The 19,719-nt window shown below is 40.0% G+C and overlaps 1 protein-coding gene across 2 annotated transcripts; it reads left to right on the forward strand.

Annotated features, from left to right (window-relative positions):
* Positions 1-5,016: 5,016 nt before the first annotated feature.
* Positions 5,017-19,253, forward strand: mtfp1 (mitochondrial fission process 1). 2 transcript variants are annotated; one of them, XM_083792949.1, is made up of 5 exons: positions 5,017-5,155; positions 8,099-8,226; positions 10,081-10,313; positions 15,655-15,741; positions 16,905-19,253. In XM_083792949.1, the coding sequence occupies exons 1-4, from the start codon at positions 5,086-5,088 to the stop codon at positions 15,719-15,721; spliced, it is 498 nt and encodes a 165-aa protein (XP_083649075.1). In that variant the 5' UTR covers positions 5,017-5,085; the 3' UTR covers positions 15,722-15,741; positions 16,905-19,253. The 2 variants fall into 2 exon arrangements, with proteins under 2 accessions (XP_083649075.1, XP_083649074.1); XM_083792948.1 differs by having other exon boundaries at positions 15,655-19,253.
* Positions 19,254-19,719: the final 466 nt, after the last annotated feature.

Here is a 19,719-nt window from a genome sequence, read left to right on the forward strand (position 1 = left end):
AAAACAGGGACCTATATGGCCTATCATCAGTCCAAGAAAATGTGTTTTATTCTATTGGAGGTAAAGTAGGATAACATTCCCCCTTGAGATAACAATAATCATATTTTTGTGATCCTGAAAAAGTTACAAGCACAATGTAATGACATAATAATTGATACTTTATTAATTATTAACCCACATTGTGAAATATTTACTTACATAATGTGGATGGATATTTTATATTGTTGTCCTGTTATCTGACATTTCCTAAATTTTGCTCTAGTACAAACAGGCTCTAAATTCTAAAGACAGCTTGTGCAGATAAGTGAAGAACTCGACTGACCTCACTGTACTTAACCTCACCTGAGCCCTAGAAATTCTGCCCTTTGATTATTTATGTAGTAATTATTAGCCCACAATGTAGCCTATATAAAATTGTATCTTTATACTCTGTGTACTTATGGGGATGGATATTTGATGTTATTGTCATGTTATTTGAACATGTCCTTTGTTTTGGGCTCTAAAACAGGCTCCAGTGTAAACACAGCAGGTGCCTTGCCCACTATGGTTTGTCTGGCTAACTGTCGCACATTTGGACAAGGCTTCAGCCGTATCCAACGGCCGACTTCCATTATACAATCAAAGTTAAATCATCATATCATGAATAACAGTAGCCTATAATTAGCCTACTGCAGGAAATAATAGTGGCAATTACATGATGTGCAGCCTGATTTACATGATGCCTGCTTAGCTATTCAGGCAGACAACTCGTGAGTGCGCCTATACCTGTTCAGGTGACTATAGTCACGTGCACTCTCTGCCTGATCAGAGCGGCTTATTTCAACTGCTTTGCCTACCTGTTCACCATGGCTTCTCTCTCCTGCTGTGCGGTCGTCGCTGCTGCCTCTGCCTCGCTGCTCATGAAGTTTTGCAAATCCCACCTCCTCCCCAGCATCCACCTGTAGGCTCTGTTTCTAGATCCCACAGGGGTCTTAATTAATTAATTCCCTGTAGCTTTATTTGGCATATATATCTTATCTAAAAATCACGAGTGAAGACTGACAGGAAAGAGGGAGAGAGAGAGGGAAAGACATGCAGCAAAGGTTGTCATGAACGGGACTCAAACACACGACACACTGTCAGACCAGAGCCTATATGTGGCATGCGCCTGGACATCTAATACCTTCTAAGAGTTGTCTGACTGAAATGTGGTTATACGGTTATTACTTGCGCAAGCAGAGCACGCAAGTAACTGCTGGGTATGTCGGTGTTGTCCACCAATAAGGGACCACCATTCTTGATGACATAACTAACTAATTGGCTATTGATGGCTAAGGTACGTTTCAAGGTTGGTATAAGGTCAATAACGACTTGAGTCTAAAGGATTTAGAACATCAGTTGTAATAGACAGTTAGTAGCAGTACTTGCTCGCTCTGCTTGCGCACAAGTAGGCCATGTATGGCCTACTTGTGTGCAAAGGCGCAAGTTGGCACCTCGACAGAGTGCATTTCTAGTTGTCTCAGCCAACAAAAGAGAACAAGGCATAAAAAGAATGAATAAAGTTATATTTAATATATTTAATCACATTTGTTGCCAGTAGAGTAACTGTACGGGGCTCTGCCATCACTTACGTTTTACAGTACTGGTTGAATGCCAGGAATTGGAAAAAACAATAGGCCTACTGTTGAACACATTCAACCGAAAGTTAAAACAACTTTCTTTGCTTTCTTTTGCTCTCTCTTTCCTATTATCTCTCTTGCCATCTCTACATTTTCCTTGGTGATCATACTGGGCACCTCCTAGACAATTCACATTGTCATGTGTCTGCTATACCTCTAGGGCTGTCACTCTTCACTAGTCTTGCAGGGACTCGGTTCTCATCCAATTTGCTCCAGGATCTCCAGTATGGTCTGCACGCGACGGACTCCATCACCCCTCGCCTGATACACACCCACATGCCCCTTTGGGTCTACGGAGTCCAGCACTAAAAGCTCCTCGGTTAACAGTCCCTCCAATTGCAAGTATTTCTTATCATTCTTCTTCCCCTCAAAACATTTCACCTTCTGTTCCAGTTTGGCAACTCTTTCTAAAGTTTCCTGCACTTTTGCCAAGCCTGGGTGAGTTGAGCACTGAGCCTTTGGTTCACCTTCGACCTTACCAGTTGGGAGTGGAACGTCTGGTGGAACAGTTTCTGAGTCTTGGGTATCTGTTTTAGGAGGCATTTGGTCTGTGATGTCCACTGATAGGTGCTGCTCTGATTGCTGGAACTCTTGTTGATGTCTAAATGTCTTTTCACGTTGCCGGGGCTGCTGGAAGTGTTGCTGCAGTGGAGACTGTGGCTGATTGAATGGTTGGGATGGTGGGGACTGTTGGAATGGCTGTTGGTGTTGGAATAACACGTTTTGCCTTGGGTCATTCCAGGTTGTGGTGCGATTATTATGATCTACAAAGTATGGCCATCTTGACCGTGGGTCCATTTTTATTTCCCAACCAGAGGGTAGACTGTAATTATTTTCCGCTTCCTTCAGTGACTTACACCGATACTGATAGTGACTACCCATTGTAACTATTAATACATTTGCATTGTCAGAAGGCAGGTGAGTTATAGGAGGTTGTGAGAAATGTCATAATGATGTGATGCCCGTAACCCCATATAAGGGAATATCACTGTATAGTAATAGATAGGAGACCTACATCCGGCTGTGTACCCCAACACCTCACAGGAAGAATAAACAAGAATGACTCATGCAGTCATAACTGCCAGGTGCAGAAAGCTCTCGTTTATGAACATCTATAATCAGTTTGTGTGCCGCAGCCTTTGCCTCAGCTCAGGGCTTCACGTTGCGGCGTCCAGAGTATGGGGTTTGTGTGCCATTCAGACTATGGGTTTTATGGGTAAGTCTCCCATTGGCTTAGAGGCAGTTAATCATGAAAAAGTGTCTACGGTCAATATTAGAGGCAGGTGAACATGTAGTCAGGCGCTTTTCAAGCACCTGGCAAAATTCACACTCGTATGATGTGAGGGGCGGAGGCTAAAGACAGAATGTTTGAAATGGAGTTTGAAAAACAGAGTTTTGGTTTTATTTTATATTGTACACCTATATGCAACGTTGCAATGATTTATATGTTGTGTTGTGTCCTGTAAGTCCACGTGGGCTGGGCACCTTTGGTGCATGACACAGAAATAAATAAATCTATCTTAAAGTTATGACATCACCAGAATCCAAGATAATCTGTTCAGACCTGCAAGGTCAAGGAGGAAAGGTAAAAATGTATCAAAATATAAGAAATCTGTTGACATCTTCAAAGGAAGTGGTGTCCCTGTGTCAACTCAAGTTATTTAGCTCATATGTGCTTGTGGTGTAGTGCAATTAATGCCAATTATGTATTGTGAGCACTAACTATGAGACCCTGCAGATCATGTCTGTGTGTGTGTCTGTCTGTCTGTGTGTCTGTCTGTCCCGCTGTGACACCACCCGCCCGCCACCAGAGGGCGCAGCTGTAGCACACACACACACACACACACACACACACACACACACACACACACACACACACACACACACACACACACACACACACACACACACACACACACACACACACACACACACACACACACACACACACACACACACACACACACACACACACAGTAGAAAACTTAAAAAAATTACTAACTAAAAATTCTAATTGTTGTTATTGCAATTTACGAGCTGCGTTCGCTTCCCGCGTTTGCACGTCTTACTTGTGTAGAGCCTGGTGTAGAGCACTGGTTCCCAACCTTTTTATACTGAAGTACCACCTCCGAAAATACCTCCTCTGGTGGCGGGTGGGTGGTGGCGGGCGGGTGGTGTCACAGCGGGACAGACAGACACACACACAGACATGATCTGCAGGGTCTCATAGTTAGTGCTCATTGCATTCGCAATAATAACAGGATATTTCTAATGTTCTCAAATCTTCTATTAATGGCTGTGTGCTGTCATGCTCATTTCAGCACGGCTGGATAGCCTATTTCAACCAATTGCTTGGTCAGAAGAACTACCGGTAGTGACCTCGCCCTTGTGCACGGAGTGCACGCTTCCTCCTGGGTGACAGCAGACTGTTGGGCGATCGCTGGCGGTTTGGCTTTGAGGCGGGCCCGTCTAGAGTTTGAAGGGACAGGTATCAGTCAAAAGGGAGACATCGAAGAGGAAGAAGGGATGGGGAAGGATCAACATATGGAATGTCAGAACAGGTCAGCTCCAATTATGGAGATCTAAGGGTTTGAGGTCAGATGTAGAGTTGCTGGCCGCCTCCATATATGCAGATCTAGGTGATGACCCAGTCTTCTCCATGTATCCAGAGTTCATCACACCTTGCGATGTCACAAGGCGTGATGGACTGACAACTATATATCGAGGGAGGCGTGACCGACTGACGGACAGACGGATGGACAGGTTTTAAATATTTCATTACACTTCTGTCTTTTTCTCCTTTTTTGGGTGACTACTCTGTGTACTACTGTTACCACCACCATGGTACTCTAGTAGTACCAGTAGTTGGCAACCTCTGGTGTAGATAGAGTACAATGCAATATAATATACGGTAGAAATTGTCAAAATTACAAAATGCTGTAAAAATAAAGTAACATATACTGTTTTGTAGTAATACAGTTGCTGTAACTGCATTACACTTTCTGAATGAATTGAACGATTAATTAAATTTGAGTATAGAGGACCCCAATGGAAACAAGCGGAAGCCGTGCCTTGTTTTCCTGGGTTTGTGTTGAACTGTACTTTCCTCAGTTTGTTTTTGCAAACTGCTAATAAAGTATTCAATCAATCAATCAATCAATCAATCAATCAATCAATCAATCAATCAATCAATCAATCAATCAATCAATCAATCAATCAATCAATCAATCAATTCAACATAATTAATCTCGAGAAACCAAAACGTGCACTACACTGCCGCCTTGTGTGGTTTTGTTGCTCAACAGGCCAGGGAGCTTAATACTAGGGCTGCAGTCACCCTGACAGACCCCGCCCCCTGCCGAAACTCAAACTCGGCACAGCAGCGAAGCAGCAACGGGGGATGTGTTGTGGTCACTGACGAGAAAGCATGGATCCGACTGAAGAGAAACCGAGCCAAGCTGTAGACATTTATCGCGACACATGGGTTCGCTTTTTAGGTACGTTACTGAGGTTATTTTAACATAATGTGTGGCCTCCCAGGTTTAATAGATACAAACCATAGTGCATATGCTCGCTAGCTAGTTAGCATAGTTGGAAAACCCAGTCCAAAGACAGCTGCTGGGGCTGTTCAAGGACACCTTTTGGTCTTTTTTAGAATATCTTCACGCGTATGACAAGTTGAAGCAGGACTCGCTCTGTATCTGCGTTGACAGTAAACCAACCAACTATATGGTTATTACTTATTATATAAGGTATAGGAAGTTAAGTAAGAGCGTGTTCCGGGGTTATGATTTATTTAGCGTTAGTCATTCAATCGTAAAAGAAACGCCCCGGATATATTCATACACATAACACAACATACCAATCTTAGTGATTACTCGCGAGCTAATGTTTGAGGACTTTTGTCAAACCAAAAATACCAATAAAAGCTTGTTTTAAGTATTCACTTGGATGTTGTGCTGACTGTTGGTGTACAATTTACACAATCAGTAGGTCATGCTGACTGACTGCGGTAATGATCAGATTGAAAAATGTTAAAACTTCTTTACACCTGTAAACTTTTGATGTGAATCATGTGACAAGCCATTTCTTCTGGATGTCCTCCTATGTTTAGCCTAAAGAAGAAATGGTTCTTCTGGATGTCTAAAGTTTAGGCTAAACATAGGAGGACATCCAGAAGAAATGGCTTGTTCACATCAAAAGTTTAGCAGACCTTGTATTCAACTGTACTTTACTGTTATGTGCTTTTTTGTTGTTGCAAAACGGACTCTGTCGAGGCCTTAACTCCCTTAAGACCTAAACTTTAGGTCGGCATATCCGTGTGTTGCGCCAGAATGACTCTTTGGATTACATTTAGTATGATGTTAGGTAGTAAGTGTATTGGAGTTTTGGGGTGGGGATATTGCATTTTGTCACTTACTTGTTTTAAGTGCATTTATTATTTTCTGTAAATAAGAATAGATGTGATGGTCACTGACTGGAAAATGACCCTGGTCCAAAGGTCCAGGGTAATTTTATTTCACAAACTGCTGTTGTGCCTAAATATAGAGCTGGTCAGCTGTAAAAATAGATGATAGAGCTGTCATGTTTGAGTAGGCTACTCACTGAGTACAGCTTGAGTCAGATAATAATGTATTGCCTGAATTTGCCTCACTGGAGATAATCTTGTATTTATTATTTTAGACACAGTTTTACATGCACCTGAGCAGCAGTTGATAAGGATCATGTGAATGAATACAGCATTAATTAACATAATTTGACAGAGGACTTATCTTAACAGTTCATGTGCAGGCTTTATGACAGACAACCAACCCATGGTCACTGCCAGAGCAGTCCTTTAAGAATGACTCTAACCAAAATAATACAACTGAGTTAATTTGACCATTCATTCACAATTCATTATTTATTTACTTTGATGCATGGCCACGTGGGGCACTAGTGGCTCCTGGAATGCTTTAATGACAGACCAAGGGCATTTTAGTCATTCAACCCTGGTAGATTGGACAGTGCATATTTATCTGCCAGACACATAGATATTTTTTGTTAGTAGAAGTGAAGGTCAACTGCATCATGTGTCAGGATGATATATGCAATATACAAAATAGCGCTAGACCTGCTCAATAGAATAAAGGCAATGATTGGTCGCGGGTCATTCAAAAGCTTCTTTTAAATACTAATTTAGTAATTGTCTGCACTTATAATAGCACCTTTCAAGCATTTGACAAGATATGCATTGCATTCATACTTTCACCTATTCACTCTCTGATGGCAGAGGCAGCCATGCAAGGCATATTACCGTCAGTGCCTTACTCAAGGACACTTTGACCGGGACACTGCACCTCTAGAGCCACTGGAGCCCATGTACAGTAATAGTATGCAGATCTAAATATGACTTAAAGAAAATCTAAATCATGATAGGAGTTTTAAGAACTTGGAGACAAATACAGGTAGTGTCTTCCAATCATGCACTGTATGAAATGTACTTTTTGTGAGGGCCTCTGCCCCCTCCTATGCATTTACTATAAAATTGTGCATTTCCCGTCAGTCAGTCACTCATGCCTTGTGACATCACGTGACGGAGATCCCTGATGTCATCAATATTGGCCAGCAACTCCACATTTGACCTCAAACCCTTAGATCTCCATATATGGAGCTGAACTGTTCTGACATTCCATATGTTGATCCTTCCCCATCCATCCTTCCTCTTCGATGTCTCTTTGACTGATCCTGTCCATTTAAACTCCAGATGGGCCTGCCCGGCTGCCCTAAAGTTATTAGTGCAGCCGCGCCTAGCAGCCGGCAAAAACTAGAGTTCTCAACAGGCCAGAAAATGTAGGCCCGGCCCTACCGGGGCCCTCATCAAACCCTGTACACTCAAGACACTGCCCCTGCTGCCACTCTTAGATCTCCATATACTGTATGGGCTGACCTGTTCTGACATTCCATATGTTGATCTGACCTCATCAAACCCTGTACACTCAAGACACGCTCCATATGTCCAGTACAGAATTCATTCCATTATGTTGATCTGACCCCTATGCCAAAGCGCCAGCACTCGCCCAGCAGTCTGCTGTCACCCAGGCGGATGTTCATTGTTGATCTGACCCCCCCATTCCAAAGTGCCAGCTCTTGCCCAGATGCGTGCATGCGACTAGGCGTCTTACTGGGTGTTATATACATTTAAAAAAAAAAAGGTAGCACATCCAAAAAAAAACATTGCTGATGCGCAACCTCTTTTTCTCATTTTGTTATATACATGCTCACTCTACCACACATAAACTAACACTTTATTCACTAGAAAAAGTTCTGGATTTCAGGTCCATGTAAATTAAACAAGAAATTCAATAGTAGTAGTTACACTCAAAGTAGGCTGAATATAATATGTAGATTTATCTAAAAGAAATAAAGTAGCTATTGTATCTGTATTGTTACCCACACAGGATATGCCAATGAGGTGGGGGAGGCGTTCCGTGCCCTGGTACCAGTGAGCATGGTATGGGCCAGCTATGCTGTGGCCACTGCCTACGTTTCTGCTGATGCTTTCGACAAAGGGAAGAAAGCTGCTGTGGTAAGATCTTTGGAATATTTTGTCTACATAGACCTTCAAATCCTATCTGTAAAAATGTAACTAACATGTTAATATTTAGAATGAAGTTGTAGTTCCGAGGTAAATTCTGCCAAAACAATTTGACTGAACATGATTCATAGATTACAGTTAAGCAGATTGAATATTTGTGCTACGACCAAGCTACACTTAAGGCAACAAATGACATAGTGGAAGTGAAACTGAAATTGTTACAATAGTAGTGTCTCTGAAAAGAATGGTGGCAAAATGGAAACAGAACAAAGCAATAGTTTAGTTACAATGTCTCCATGGCTGTCGAAGGTATGCACAAAGGAGATAACAACCATTGTAGGTGCAGAGAAGGGAAAACTGTCACAGTTTGAAAGACCTTTAATTGCCCAGGTTCATTCACTAATATAATGTGTAATGACTTTCTTCAGCGTGTTGTGTAGTATAACTTGTGTGTTGGCAATAAAGACAGTTAAAAATAAATACATGGACAACTAGAACTGCACTCTGTCGAGTGCATACTTGCTTGTTGCACACTAGTAGGCCATAAATGGCCAACTAGTGCGCAAGCAGAGTGCGCAAGTACTTTCGACCGCTACAAACTGTCAACCAATTACATATACATATACTATCTATATGTATATGTAATTTGTCCGTCCCAGCCAACCCGCCACTTTTTATGCGTATGCACCGTCCCAGCAAATTGTGCCTGATACGGCAGTGGTGCCAGATTACATACATGTATACACAGGAGCATTACCTTTAATCCTCCCAACACTAAAACATATCGTCATTACGTCACCATCGAAAACCAATTACACTCTGGCATTGGGTCCTTTAATCCACATATTTCTTTTTTTTTTTTTTTTTTTTAAAGATATTCTTTTGCGGCTTACGCCTTTATTGATTTTTTAAGGGATAGAAAGTAGGCTGACAGGAAACGGGAGAGAGATGGGGGGATGACATGCGGTAAAGGCCGTGTCGGGTCCGGGAGTCGAACCCGCGGCACACCGCGACTGGATCACCAGTCCGGTGCCCAGACCGTTACGCTACGGCCTGGGCCAATCCACATATTTCTTACGTCATCATTGAGAACTAGTTATACATATACTATATATATATTTAATTTGAAAGTTGATTAGCGGTATACTGTGGTTACTTTGCGCCAAAAACCGTCCCAGCCAACCCGCCACTTTTGATGCGTATGCAAATAAAACAGCAAATTGTGTCTGATTTGCTGGGACCAGATTACATACATGACCATATTTCTTACGTCATACATATACTATATATATGTAATTTGTAAATTGATTAGCGGTATACTGTGGTTACTTTGCGCCAAAAACCGTCCCAGCCAACCCGCCACTTTTGATGCGTATGCAAATAAAACAGAAAATTTCATACATATACACACCATGTACTCTGGTCCCAGCAAATCAGGCACAATTTGCTATTTTATTTTACATATTATATATATAGTATATGTATGACTAGCTCTCAATGATGACGTAAGAAATATGGTCATGTATGTAATCTGGTCCCAGCAAATCAGGCACAAATTTGCCGTTTCATTTGCATACGCATCCAAAGTGGCGGGTTGGCTGGGACGGTGCATACGGACCGGGCGGAAATATTACTTGCGTGCTCTGCTTGCGCAAGTAATAATGCTACCACTGTGTTCAAAAGTCAGTAAGTAGATCTAAAGTTAGTATAATATAAGTCTTGCTGTATGTCTGTCTGTATGATAATGCTATTGCACCACCAACAAGATAGAAAATATTATTTTGTTTGTTGAAAGATAAGCTTCTATATTTATAACACTTACTCTGTTGACCCCTCTGACCCCAGGCTCATGGTGACAACCCAGGGAAGACGACACGGGTAGCAGTAGCAGTGGTGGACACATTTGTGTGGCAGTCCCTGGCCTCTGTAGCCATTCCTGGCTTCACAATCAACCGTGTGTGTGCGGCCTCGCTTTACCTCCTGGGCAGAACTACCCGGTGGCCACTGCCCGTTCGCAAGTGGACGACGACGGCTATAGGCCTCTCCACGATCCCCTTCATCATCTCTCCCATAGACAGGTATGAATTAATTATTATTTATGTGGCTTTATACGTGCTGGATGGTGCTTGTCTTGCAAACAGTACAATTTGGGGTGCTGTGTTAGTGTTTTTGGATCAAATCTATGCTCAGAATGGCAGCTCTGTGCATACACAGCTTACCCAAAGTAAGACAAGGTCTCAAACCATCATAGACATACACCTGCTGTGCTGTGCTGTAACTAACCTATTTTAATTACAGTTTACAGTATTAGAACTGTATTACAATTATCTAGTGACTACAAAAGTGGAAGGTTGGAGTAGTTTCAGTATTTCCATCTTGTTCTTTCCGTACATATTCAGCTGTTTTTGTTTTTTTGTTAATATTATGTTTATTATTTCATGATGACAAAAAAGTTACCGCCAGCACTTGAGAGCAAAGGTCTTTCAACTTGATCACACCAAAGCATCAAAAACAGCAGATCTACAAGCTTGAAACAAGGCATGAAGCGACGCGCTTTGAGTTTGTCGATCTGCTATTCTTGAATTTGAATCCTTAAAAGTAACAGTTTTGGACATAGGCTTATGAGGTTTTCTCCCAACAGAAACGATTTCCACGTCGGCTTGGAAGTCCAGGACTATTACAGATTTTAGCTACTCAGTCAGTGCAACTCATTGATGATGATTTGTCATTTGGTAACGTGTGTGGTATATACTTTGAGCTATGATATGAGTGTCTGCTTGGCTTATTGCAGTGCTCCTTAATTGTTTGCTGTTAAATTAAATCCACTGATGTGATGTGATCATTTATTGCTCCAGTTTTATGTTGGTCACATCCTTAATTATAATTAATAATTCTATTGGTCTTGCGCGTCACTGTGAGATTGTTGAAGCTGTGTATTGCATGAGGGTTTTAGGTAGTCTTATGTATTCAGGAAACCACGCACTTTAAAGGCATATTCACTGACATTTTATCTTCTTATACATATTATTATATTGTATATTGAATTATCTTTTTATTTATTTAATAGACTAATACAAATTAAATAAATAAATAACAAGGTGGCCATCAATATTTAAACAGCCATCTGAAATTCTAGTCAGCCAATGGTCAGTAAATACCAGCCAACCTAAAGGGATTGATTGATTGATTGTATTTTTTAGGGATAAAACCAGAAAAAGCACTAAGACTTGTTTACATCAGGGTCCTCCATTTTCAATTCATCCGAACATTTAAAGACATACAAATAATATACACTTGAAATGAAAAATGAAAAAATGAAATCATCATATATACAGTTAACAAATCACACCTGTGTGAAGTGAGTGATGCCTTTCATCATGATGATGATGTATAATGGTCAGTCAATCGAATAAATCATCACATTCTGTGCTCAAACACACCTACACACTAAGCTGTGCACCGCTCAAAAAAGGGAAAAACGTGTACAGTATGGAGGAGGGGGGAACTTTAACTTTTTTACAGGGGCCAGTTTCGAATAGCAGCCGCCCGTAAGTGCTCTTTGAGAGCGGTTTTGAAGGAGTCTAGGGATTCACATTTCTTAATGGCTGTTCGTATGGTGTTCCACATTTTAGTGGCATAGGAGCTAAATTAATTTAACCCCTTGTTTGAGCAAAATCTGGGTTACACATGGTTAGTTGAACTCCCTCTGGTCGTTGGTCTTGGGAGAGAAGTGCTGGATGTGAGGCTGACAGTAATTTGGCAGCCGGCTGAGCTTCTGTACATGCCTGAAGCAGTATAATAAAATAGTGAAATAACATATCAGTTAACTAATGTAATGGGATCAAGTAAACTATTAGAGCGTACAGTATTTATTTTGGCACATAGTGATCAACATGTTTAGTACTCAGACACTGCCAAGTATTCTTTTGTTTTGTTTTTAAGATTGATGTTGTTGTCTGTTCTAATATACAGTATTTGATAGTGATGGGTGTTTGAGATCGTAGTAATTGGCACCTCATTCATCACAATGAATGAATAATTGATTGAAGAAAGTAAATAATGGCGGTGAATAGTGCTACATTATGTGAGCAGTAACGCTTTCTTGAACACAGTTTTGACAAACGGCACTGCTTAGACATATCCTGACTGTGTGTGTGTGTGTGTGTGTGTGTGTGTGTGTGTGTGTGTGTGTGTGTGTGTGTGTGTGTGTGTGTGTGTGTGTGTGTGTGTGTGTGTGTGTGTGTGTGTGTGTGTGTGTGTGTGTGTGTGTGTGTGTGTGTGTGTGTGTGAAAGTAGGGACACAGGGATTAATGATGTAGTTAGAAATGCACATCAGACCTTAAAGGTAACTTCTGAACAACCAGCCAGGGTTTATTGTGTATTATAAAATGGGTAGCTCAAATCATCAATCAATCATCTGATTGCTGTGATACTGTATAATCATAAAGCACTGCTATGATTCGAATAACTCATCTGTCAGATAAGCCATTTTTATTTAATTTTCATTATATGTTATGCAATGTCATTGTGTAATGTTTTGTTATTTAAATTGGTTTTAATTATTATAGCTATGACACCTTTTCTGTTTGTTTGTGATAGGACAATAATTCCTGGACTTTATTGTGGGCATCGAACACATTTGGCTGGGTACGAGGATGTGAATCCTGCAGGGGAGAACGATCTGTCATCATTGCACTAGCGATTCCCACAAGCTGATCTGTTTGAACATCCGTTTGTGTATATATATATATATATATATGCAAGAAAAGATAAATAAAATAAGAAACATAAAAACAAACAACCTGCAGGGGTTTCAAATATGTTTGGTGAACTAAATTTTGATTAATCTGTTGATCAGGATTTCTATAAGAAAACATAACATTAGACCACACTGTGTCCCAGCTCCAATCAGGATCTAAGTTGGCCATGACATGTAAACATGTTAGGAATTTGGTTTGGTGGACAGCAGAGTGCAGTTACAAACATTATAAAAAACGGGACAAGACAGTGCAAAAACAACATGAATAGTGAATAAATATAAAATGCAGAGAGTTCAAGTGTTCAGGTCAGTTCAGAGCACAAGTCAGTCCATTCCACTCTTGAGTGGGGATGGAGGGAGGATAGAAGGCGGTCAGGGAGGGACACCAGCCAGCGTTGAGGAGCCGGATAGCCGTGGGGAAAAAGCTGTCGGGCTGTCGGGCCTTCATAGTCTTTAGTGACCTGAGGGAAGCGGGGCAAAAAGACTGTGGCCTGGGTGTGCAGGGTCAGAGTGGAAACAAGACCTCTTGATCTACTAACATCACAGATAAGTCTCCCATTGGCTTAGAGGCAGCCAGTCATGAAAAAGTGTCCACTACGGTCGCTTCTAGAGGTACGTTTAAATTTTGTCCAGCTGCTTTTCAGCCGTCCGTGTGTGCACACTCGCACACGTCCTACATTATAATTCTTGGGACATCATGGAGACGTCTTGGGCACAAATTGGGTTAATTAGCTGTGTCTCTAGGTGAGCATGTTTTCATAACCCCAAACACCTTTTCTTTTGGTTGATATCTGCACGTTACTGTGCACCCTCCCATTTCTGGAACACAGTGACGAGGAGAACTAATCTAACTACTGACGTGGAAGTGGCCCATGTGGTTCAGATACAGTATGTTTTGTTCTATTCCTCCTGCCATTTCACAATAAGTCACAGTTCCACAATACCATTCCTCTACGTTTCAGTCCAAAAACAACGTTGCAATCGTCAAAACCACTTTGCAATCTTCCAGATACGCTCATAAAAATATGCACATAATGTGTAGCTGGCTAGAATGGAGGAAGCAGACTTTTACAGAAATGATAAAAGATCTTTGGAGAGCTTTACCTTTGTGCATTTGTGTATGCAACCAGTATGCAATGCAATATCCTAGACCAAATTTCCTAACCATAACCTCTAAAACCAAATGTGAAATGTGAAAAGTGACACAACTAACTGCACCGGTTAAAAAAATATAAAAACAAAAATTTATTTTCTTTTAATGATTTTTGGGGGCTTTTTGCCTTTTATTGGTCACAATAGGTTGACAGGAAACAGGAGAGAGATGGTGGTGGTGGGGGGGGGGAGACACACAGCAAAGGTCGTCGGGACTCGTCCCCGCGACATGCTAGGCCAGCCCAGGTTAAAAAATAATCACTTATTAAGCCTTATCTCTACACTGCCAGGGAGTATAAAGTAAACCTACAGTAGGAAAGAGATGCACTTCTTGTGTCACAGTTACTCAAGAATGGGCTGACTTGATGTAATTATCTAATCTTACTCTTGCACAGCAGAAAATGCAAACGAGTGTCTTTCTTCACGTTGGCATAAGATAGGTATTTGTCACGTGTACAATATGTGATACACAGTTGAGTTCTTTTTTTGTAGGGTGGTGTCCGACTTCAAGTAGCTTTCTTTTTGTATTTACATCTCCTGGTTCTATGGTGCAGTCTACTTCTCAGTCAATTAGTCCTGGCCTACATATTATCTGCTTGTTTGGAGGGAATGCTCTAGACTTCCCACTAAACCGACAGTATGCTCCAATCTTCCCTAGCTTCCTCCCTATAGTGTGATAGTTAGCTCTGATGTTAACTTGGGTCGTTTTATGTTGTAAATCAATTTTAACTTGTTTGAGGTGCTTGTTTATAGCAGTTTGAGGACTTGTACAGCTGTGTTCCATTCCTTTGTCATGTGTCATTTATCTTAGCATACACAGAGGTAGAGCAGACAGCTAGGGTTTTATTTTTTCCTTTCAGCAGCTGTAGTGAGTTAGTGGGGTGCTTCTGGTTTAGGTAGTGAGTTCTGTTTTGTTTGTTGATTTAGCGACCTTTTCCTTCACTCCTTTTTATTAGTGGATTCTGTCTATCTATTATGTTGGCTATTTTCATATTTAATTATCGACCAGAGACAGAGAGTCCCTCCTTTTCTGTTTGGTTATATTTGTACTTGAATTGAATATCGTTCAGTATCAGAAAGCTTCCCATTTCAGTCGTTTTGTGTTTAACTGTTGAGCTGACAGCTTGTAATTTCTGTTAAATTGACTGCTAAGCAATAAACGGCAGCGATTGCCTGAATACATCGACAGCTGGTTGCTTCCCTTATTGCTAGACACCTGCAGGGTTTTAACAATCTGTTGGAAGATTGTGTTTTTGGATCATCAGAATTCACAGTGGAACCTTAGGTTGTCTTCTGTCTAATTCACCAAAACATCTGTTATTATTGGAGGAGACTTCCAATTGATGTCACAACCCAATAATAAAGCGTTTTCACAGTCTTTCCGTAAAATGACCCAAATGGATTGTAGTTATTGCTATTTACACATAAGTAGTGCAATGATCCATTGTTGTTTCTGAGGCTGTTTTTTTTCCTTCTAAAATATTTTGTTCCCTCTCTATTTTCTATAGGTCAGTGGATTACCTGCTGGACTCAAGCCTTAGGAAAGTCTATGGTGGGGATGAGAAGCAGGATTAAGGAGGGACCATCCATTAGAGGTCAGTTGTTCCCAAGAAGGAATCCCATCCTGTTCCCTTGGAACTGCGCTTATTAATCACCACCGTAAGCACAATGATATACAGCAGAGGTGTATTTCACTAAGCAGGGTTGTAATTAATTACCTACTAAGAAATGTACTCCAATACTGTCTCCAAGGAACATCTTGCAGTCATGGAGTTTTATTTTGTAATAACAAAAGCTCATAGTTATGCTATGACAATATCTCAAAGGGTAAAATGAATGAAATTCTGCTTCTTGAAATAATCACAGGGGAACAGAACCTCTGGTCAGGGCAACCTAGGTTTGCTTTCAGAAAATAATTTATAAAGAAGGTAAGAATATTTAAAATGTAGAAGTATACAAAATGGAAGTGGAAATGGCCAAAAATTCAAGAGATTCAAGAGATTTTATTGTCACATATTGTTGCTGTTGGGCAGGAACATCATGTCTCAAAATTAGTTTAGTTTTTTCGTAAGGTAATGTACTTCGTAATAGTACGTGTCACACAAGTACTGTAGCAAAAAATAGTCAATCTACAAGAGGTCAAGCACACAACAGGAAAGTGGTTAATTGTATCTGTGGGTTTTATGAATACTGAACCAATGAAAAGTATTGGCAAGAGCTTCTGACTAAGTACTAGTAGTAACTACATTTAATTCAATGTTTTAAATTTCAACATAGAAGGTTTCGGCCTGGCATCGACGATATCTAACACATTATGCGTCATGACATACATATTCTGTAAGGAACATGCCTTCAATGGTTGCTCTCACTGGCATGTCAACCAGTTTGCTGACCTCTAGAGCCTCACCTTAAGCCTGAAAAGCCTCAAATGGCAAATCTACAAATTTGTAGATCGGCTATTTTCGGTTGGCATTAATGCCCATACCTCCACCAGAGAGATTCAGTGAAACTCACACTTGCTGTGTTCCTTAGCAATATCCTGAGGTGCTGTAATGATAGGTTGAAGTTGAGCATACACTCAATCCAACCTACTTTATTTTTGACCTGGTTCACATTGTTGTTTAATTTCTATATTTTACTTGTTTCATTTCTGCCTCCAAATGTCACTTTTGGACCAGAGGATTTAAGAGGATCGTCTAATTCACTTTTGCATTGTTTTGTTCTATGTTGTGTCCGTGTTGTGGCGAGAATTTCCAAGGAAGTTAAGCTCTGGAATTTTGGAAAATTACACACGCAGTTTCATAATCACACCTTTTTATTAATGAGCCTACTGTTTGTGTGGAGGGGGTCTTGTGGTAATTGTTTTGGTTAAAAGTATGCCTTTTTATTTGAATTATACAACCATGCCCTGCATTCAGCAGCTCACTCTACCATCACATGAACTGATCATTTGCCAGCATTCACATTAAATAGGAATTCAGTAATATTACTTATCCCTCTACGTGCACAGTGCATTCTGCTATCACATGTGCACTGTACAGCCCACACCAACAATAGATCACTATTCACTATACAATAACAATAGGTCACTGTCTGTCTGAGCCAGCACTGTCTGAACCAAACGACTACATATATTATTTCAAGAACGTATTGTTTATATTACTGGAGTACATACATTTTTATACCTATTATGATGGTTAACTAGCCGATCTATATCTATACGTTGTGAGCTTGTAGATCAGCTATTTGAACTATTTTAAAAGGGTTTTTTTAAATAGTAGAAGATGGCAAATAAGTTCAGGGATAAGGGTTAAGGGGTGCCGCAAGATATGGCCCAGTATCCAAAAGCAAAGCACTCCGTTTATAGCTTGTTAACACCACCATTTGCTAGCTAGCTGCAGCTTGTTTGAGCATGCTAATTGAGGAGTTTTTATGGATCTGTTTTCATGAGTACATCTTTATTGTAGAACATGTCTTTAGTTTCCTTTCATTTCTTTTCACTTTAAATCCATAATGTTTCCATACAGCTTGTATTATTGACTTGTAATTCTAAAGTACATTCGTTAAATTGCTGGCTCGATAACTCGCCACATGCCACATTGTATGTGTTTGACAAATGAATGGATTTATTTTACAAAGTAATGGTCAAGTTAATTAATGGAGTTTTATCTACAACCTCAACAAACCCCTATATTTCCATTATTGTTTGTTAATTCCCATAAATTCCCATGGAAAGCTTTCGCATTGAATATTCCCGGAACTTTGCTTTTTTTTTTATTGAGGTTTGCATTATTTCACAGCACTCTATTAGTAATGGTGTACAATTAGGTGAACAATACATGTTGAAAGTGAATGTTACATTAGTACTATTAATAATTATTATAGCATTGCTTATTATTTTACACTGAGCTCCAAAGTATTTGTGCAATGTCTTGGTTGGATGTTTTGACTCCACTATGTGGTAATATTACGTTTGAATTTCAGCGTACAACTATGCATGGTTTACTCAGTTGAACAATGGTCACCAAGTGACCAATTAACTGATTTGGGCATGTAATTATAGGCCAGTTGTTTTCCAAAATATTGTAAAGAAAATGTTCAAATATTTGTAAAAAAGAAAGTGTAGGGTAGACACACAGAAGGGATTTAATATCAAGCCAGCTCAGGGTACGTGCGTCTACAGAATGTATGGGCAAAAATACTAGACCATCTTTGCAAGATCTCATTGCACCTTTGTACATTTAAGTGTGTTTCTAAATCGTAAACGGTGTGTTTCTAAAGTAGTCTCATCACAACACTTGCTGCCGCCCAAAGTTCATGGAATATTGCCTGTGCAGAGAATCTTGAATGATAAAAACAAAATAATAATAATATTATTATATTAGTCTAATATCATGCTCTAAGAATAGCCTTATCAAAAACAGTCTAATTAGACTGTTTTTGATAAGGCTATTCTTAGAGCATAAACAAGTACTGTACATTATACTGTATTTTTTACTGCACTATGCAAGGGAGACGAGTCATATTCTACAGTACAAACCAGACCTGCAAATTAAAGGGATGCACCAATGTGTTCACATACTGTAAAAGCAGGTCTAGGATTAAGGGAAATCTTATTTTTTAGGCCCCTTTAACTCAAGTAGCATGAGTTAGGAACTATTGATATTGCCAATATTTGTTTACCTCCTACACCATTTTCCATAATGGTTTCAAGTAATCTTTTGTTAAACGCTGCTGGATAAGGTTTACTTGTTATTCTCCACTCAAAGGATTGTGCACATTTCAGGTTTTCCATTGCCTGCATGCTGGAAAAGGGAACTTTGTTATTTTGTCACAAATCATAATTTTATTAGTGTGTTACATTATTTGCCATAAACCTTCAAAAACGCTTTATTTAATGTTTTTAGTTCCCTGAATGGGACTAGACTTTTGGGACTAAAGAATTTTGAAATGTGAACATGATATGCTGTGGGGTGTTAAAGCTCTAATGTAATGGGAAGCTATTGTTCAGCTACCCTCCTTCTGAAATGTTTGTTAAACACTGTCAAAAAAGGGAAAAAACATCTATAAATCTATATTGAAATAAAATAAAGAATTGTAACAGTTATTTTTGGGAATTTCAAATCCTTTACACTATAATATAGACGGGTGTCTATATTGTGTCGCGAAGCTCTCTCGCTGTGAATTGTCTGTGAAATGTTGCAGCGCTTTCTGTGTGAGCTTTCTGTCAAATCGAGACTACAACAGAAGTTGAGCATTGTGAATGTGTTGGTGAGACTGCCCCCACCCCCTCCAAGAACAAATTTCTCAATTGAGTATATTTCTCAAATGGTATTTTTACTTGAGTAATTGTTTATGGAGTAATAGTTTTAATTGAACAGATGTCCAGTACTCTCCACACACACACACACACACACACACACACACAGAGCAATATTTGCTTTTATTGGATATAGTAAGTAAAGTCTACAACAGTCTTGAGTTGGACTTGAGTTGGAGTGCAAACTAACTGAAAAGTGTGTCGCTTTCTTTTTGAGCACACCCAGCATTTATTTGTCCCTTTCCAGCACAGG

This window comes from Protomyctophum parallelum (assembly GCF_964188405.1).
Source record: "Protomyctophum parallelum genome assembly, chromosome: 21".
Classification (NCBI taxonomy): Eukaryota; Metazoa; Chordata; class Actinopteri; order Myctophiformes; family Myctophidae; genus Protomyctophum; species Protomyctophum parallelum.

Coding starts and splice junctions, on each gene's coding strand:
- mtfp1 (XM_083792948.1), top strand. CDS start 5,086: ATGGATCCGACTGAAGAGAAACCGAGCCAAGCTGTAGACATTTATCGC. Junction 5,156..8,098: donor CACATGGGTTCGCTTTTTAG/GTACGTTACTGA, acceptor TTACCCACACAG/GATATGCCAATGAGGTGGGG. Junction 10,314..15,654: donor ATCATCTCTCCCATAGACAG/GTATGAATTAAT, acceptor TATTTTCTATAG/GTCAGTGGATTACCTGCTGG.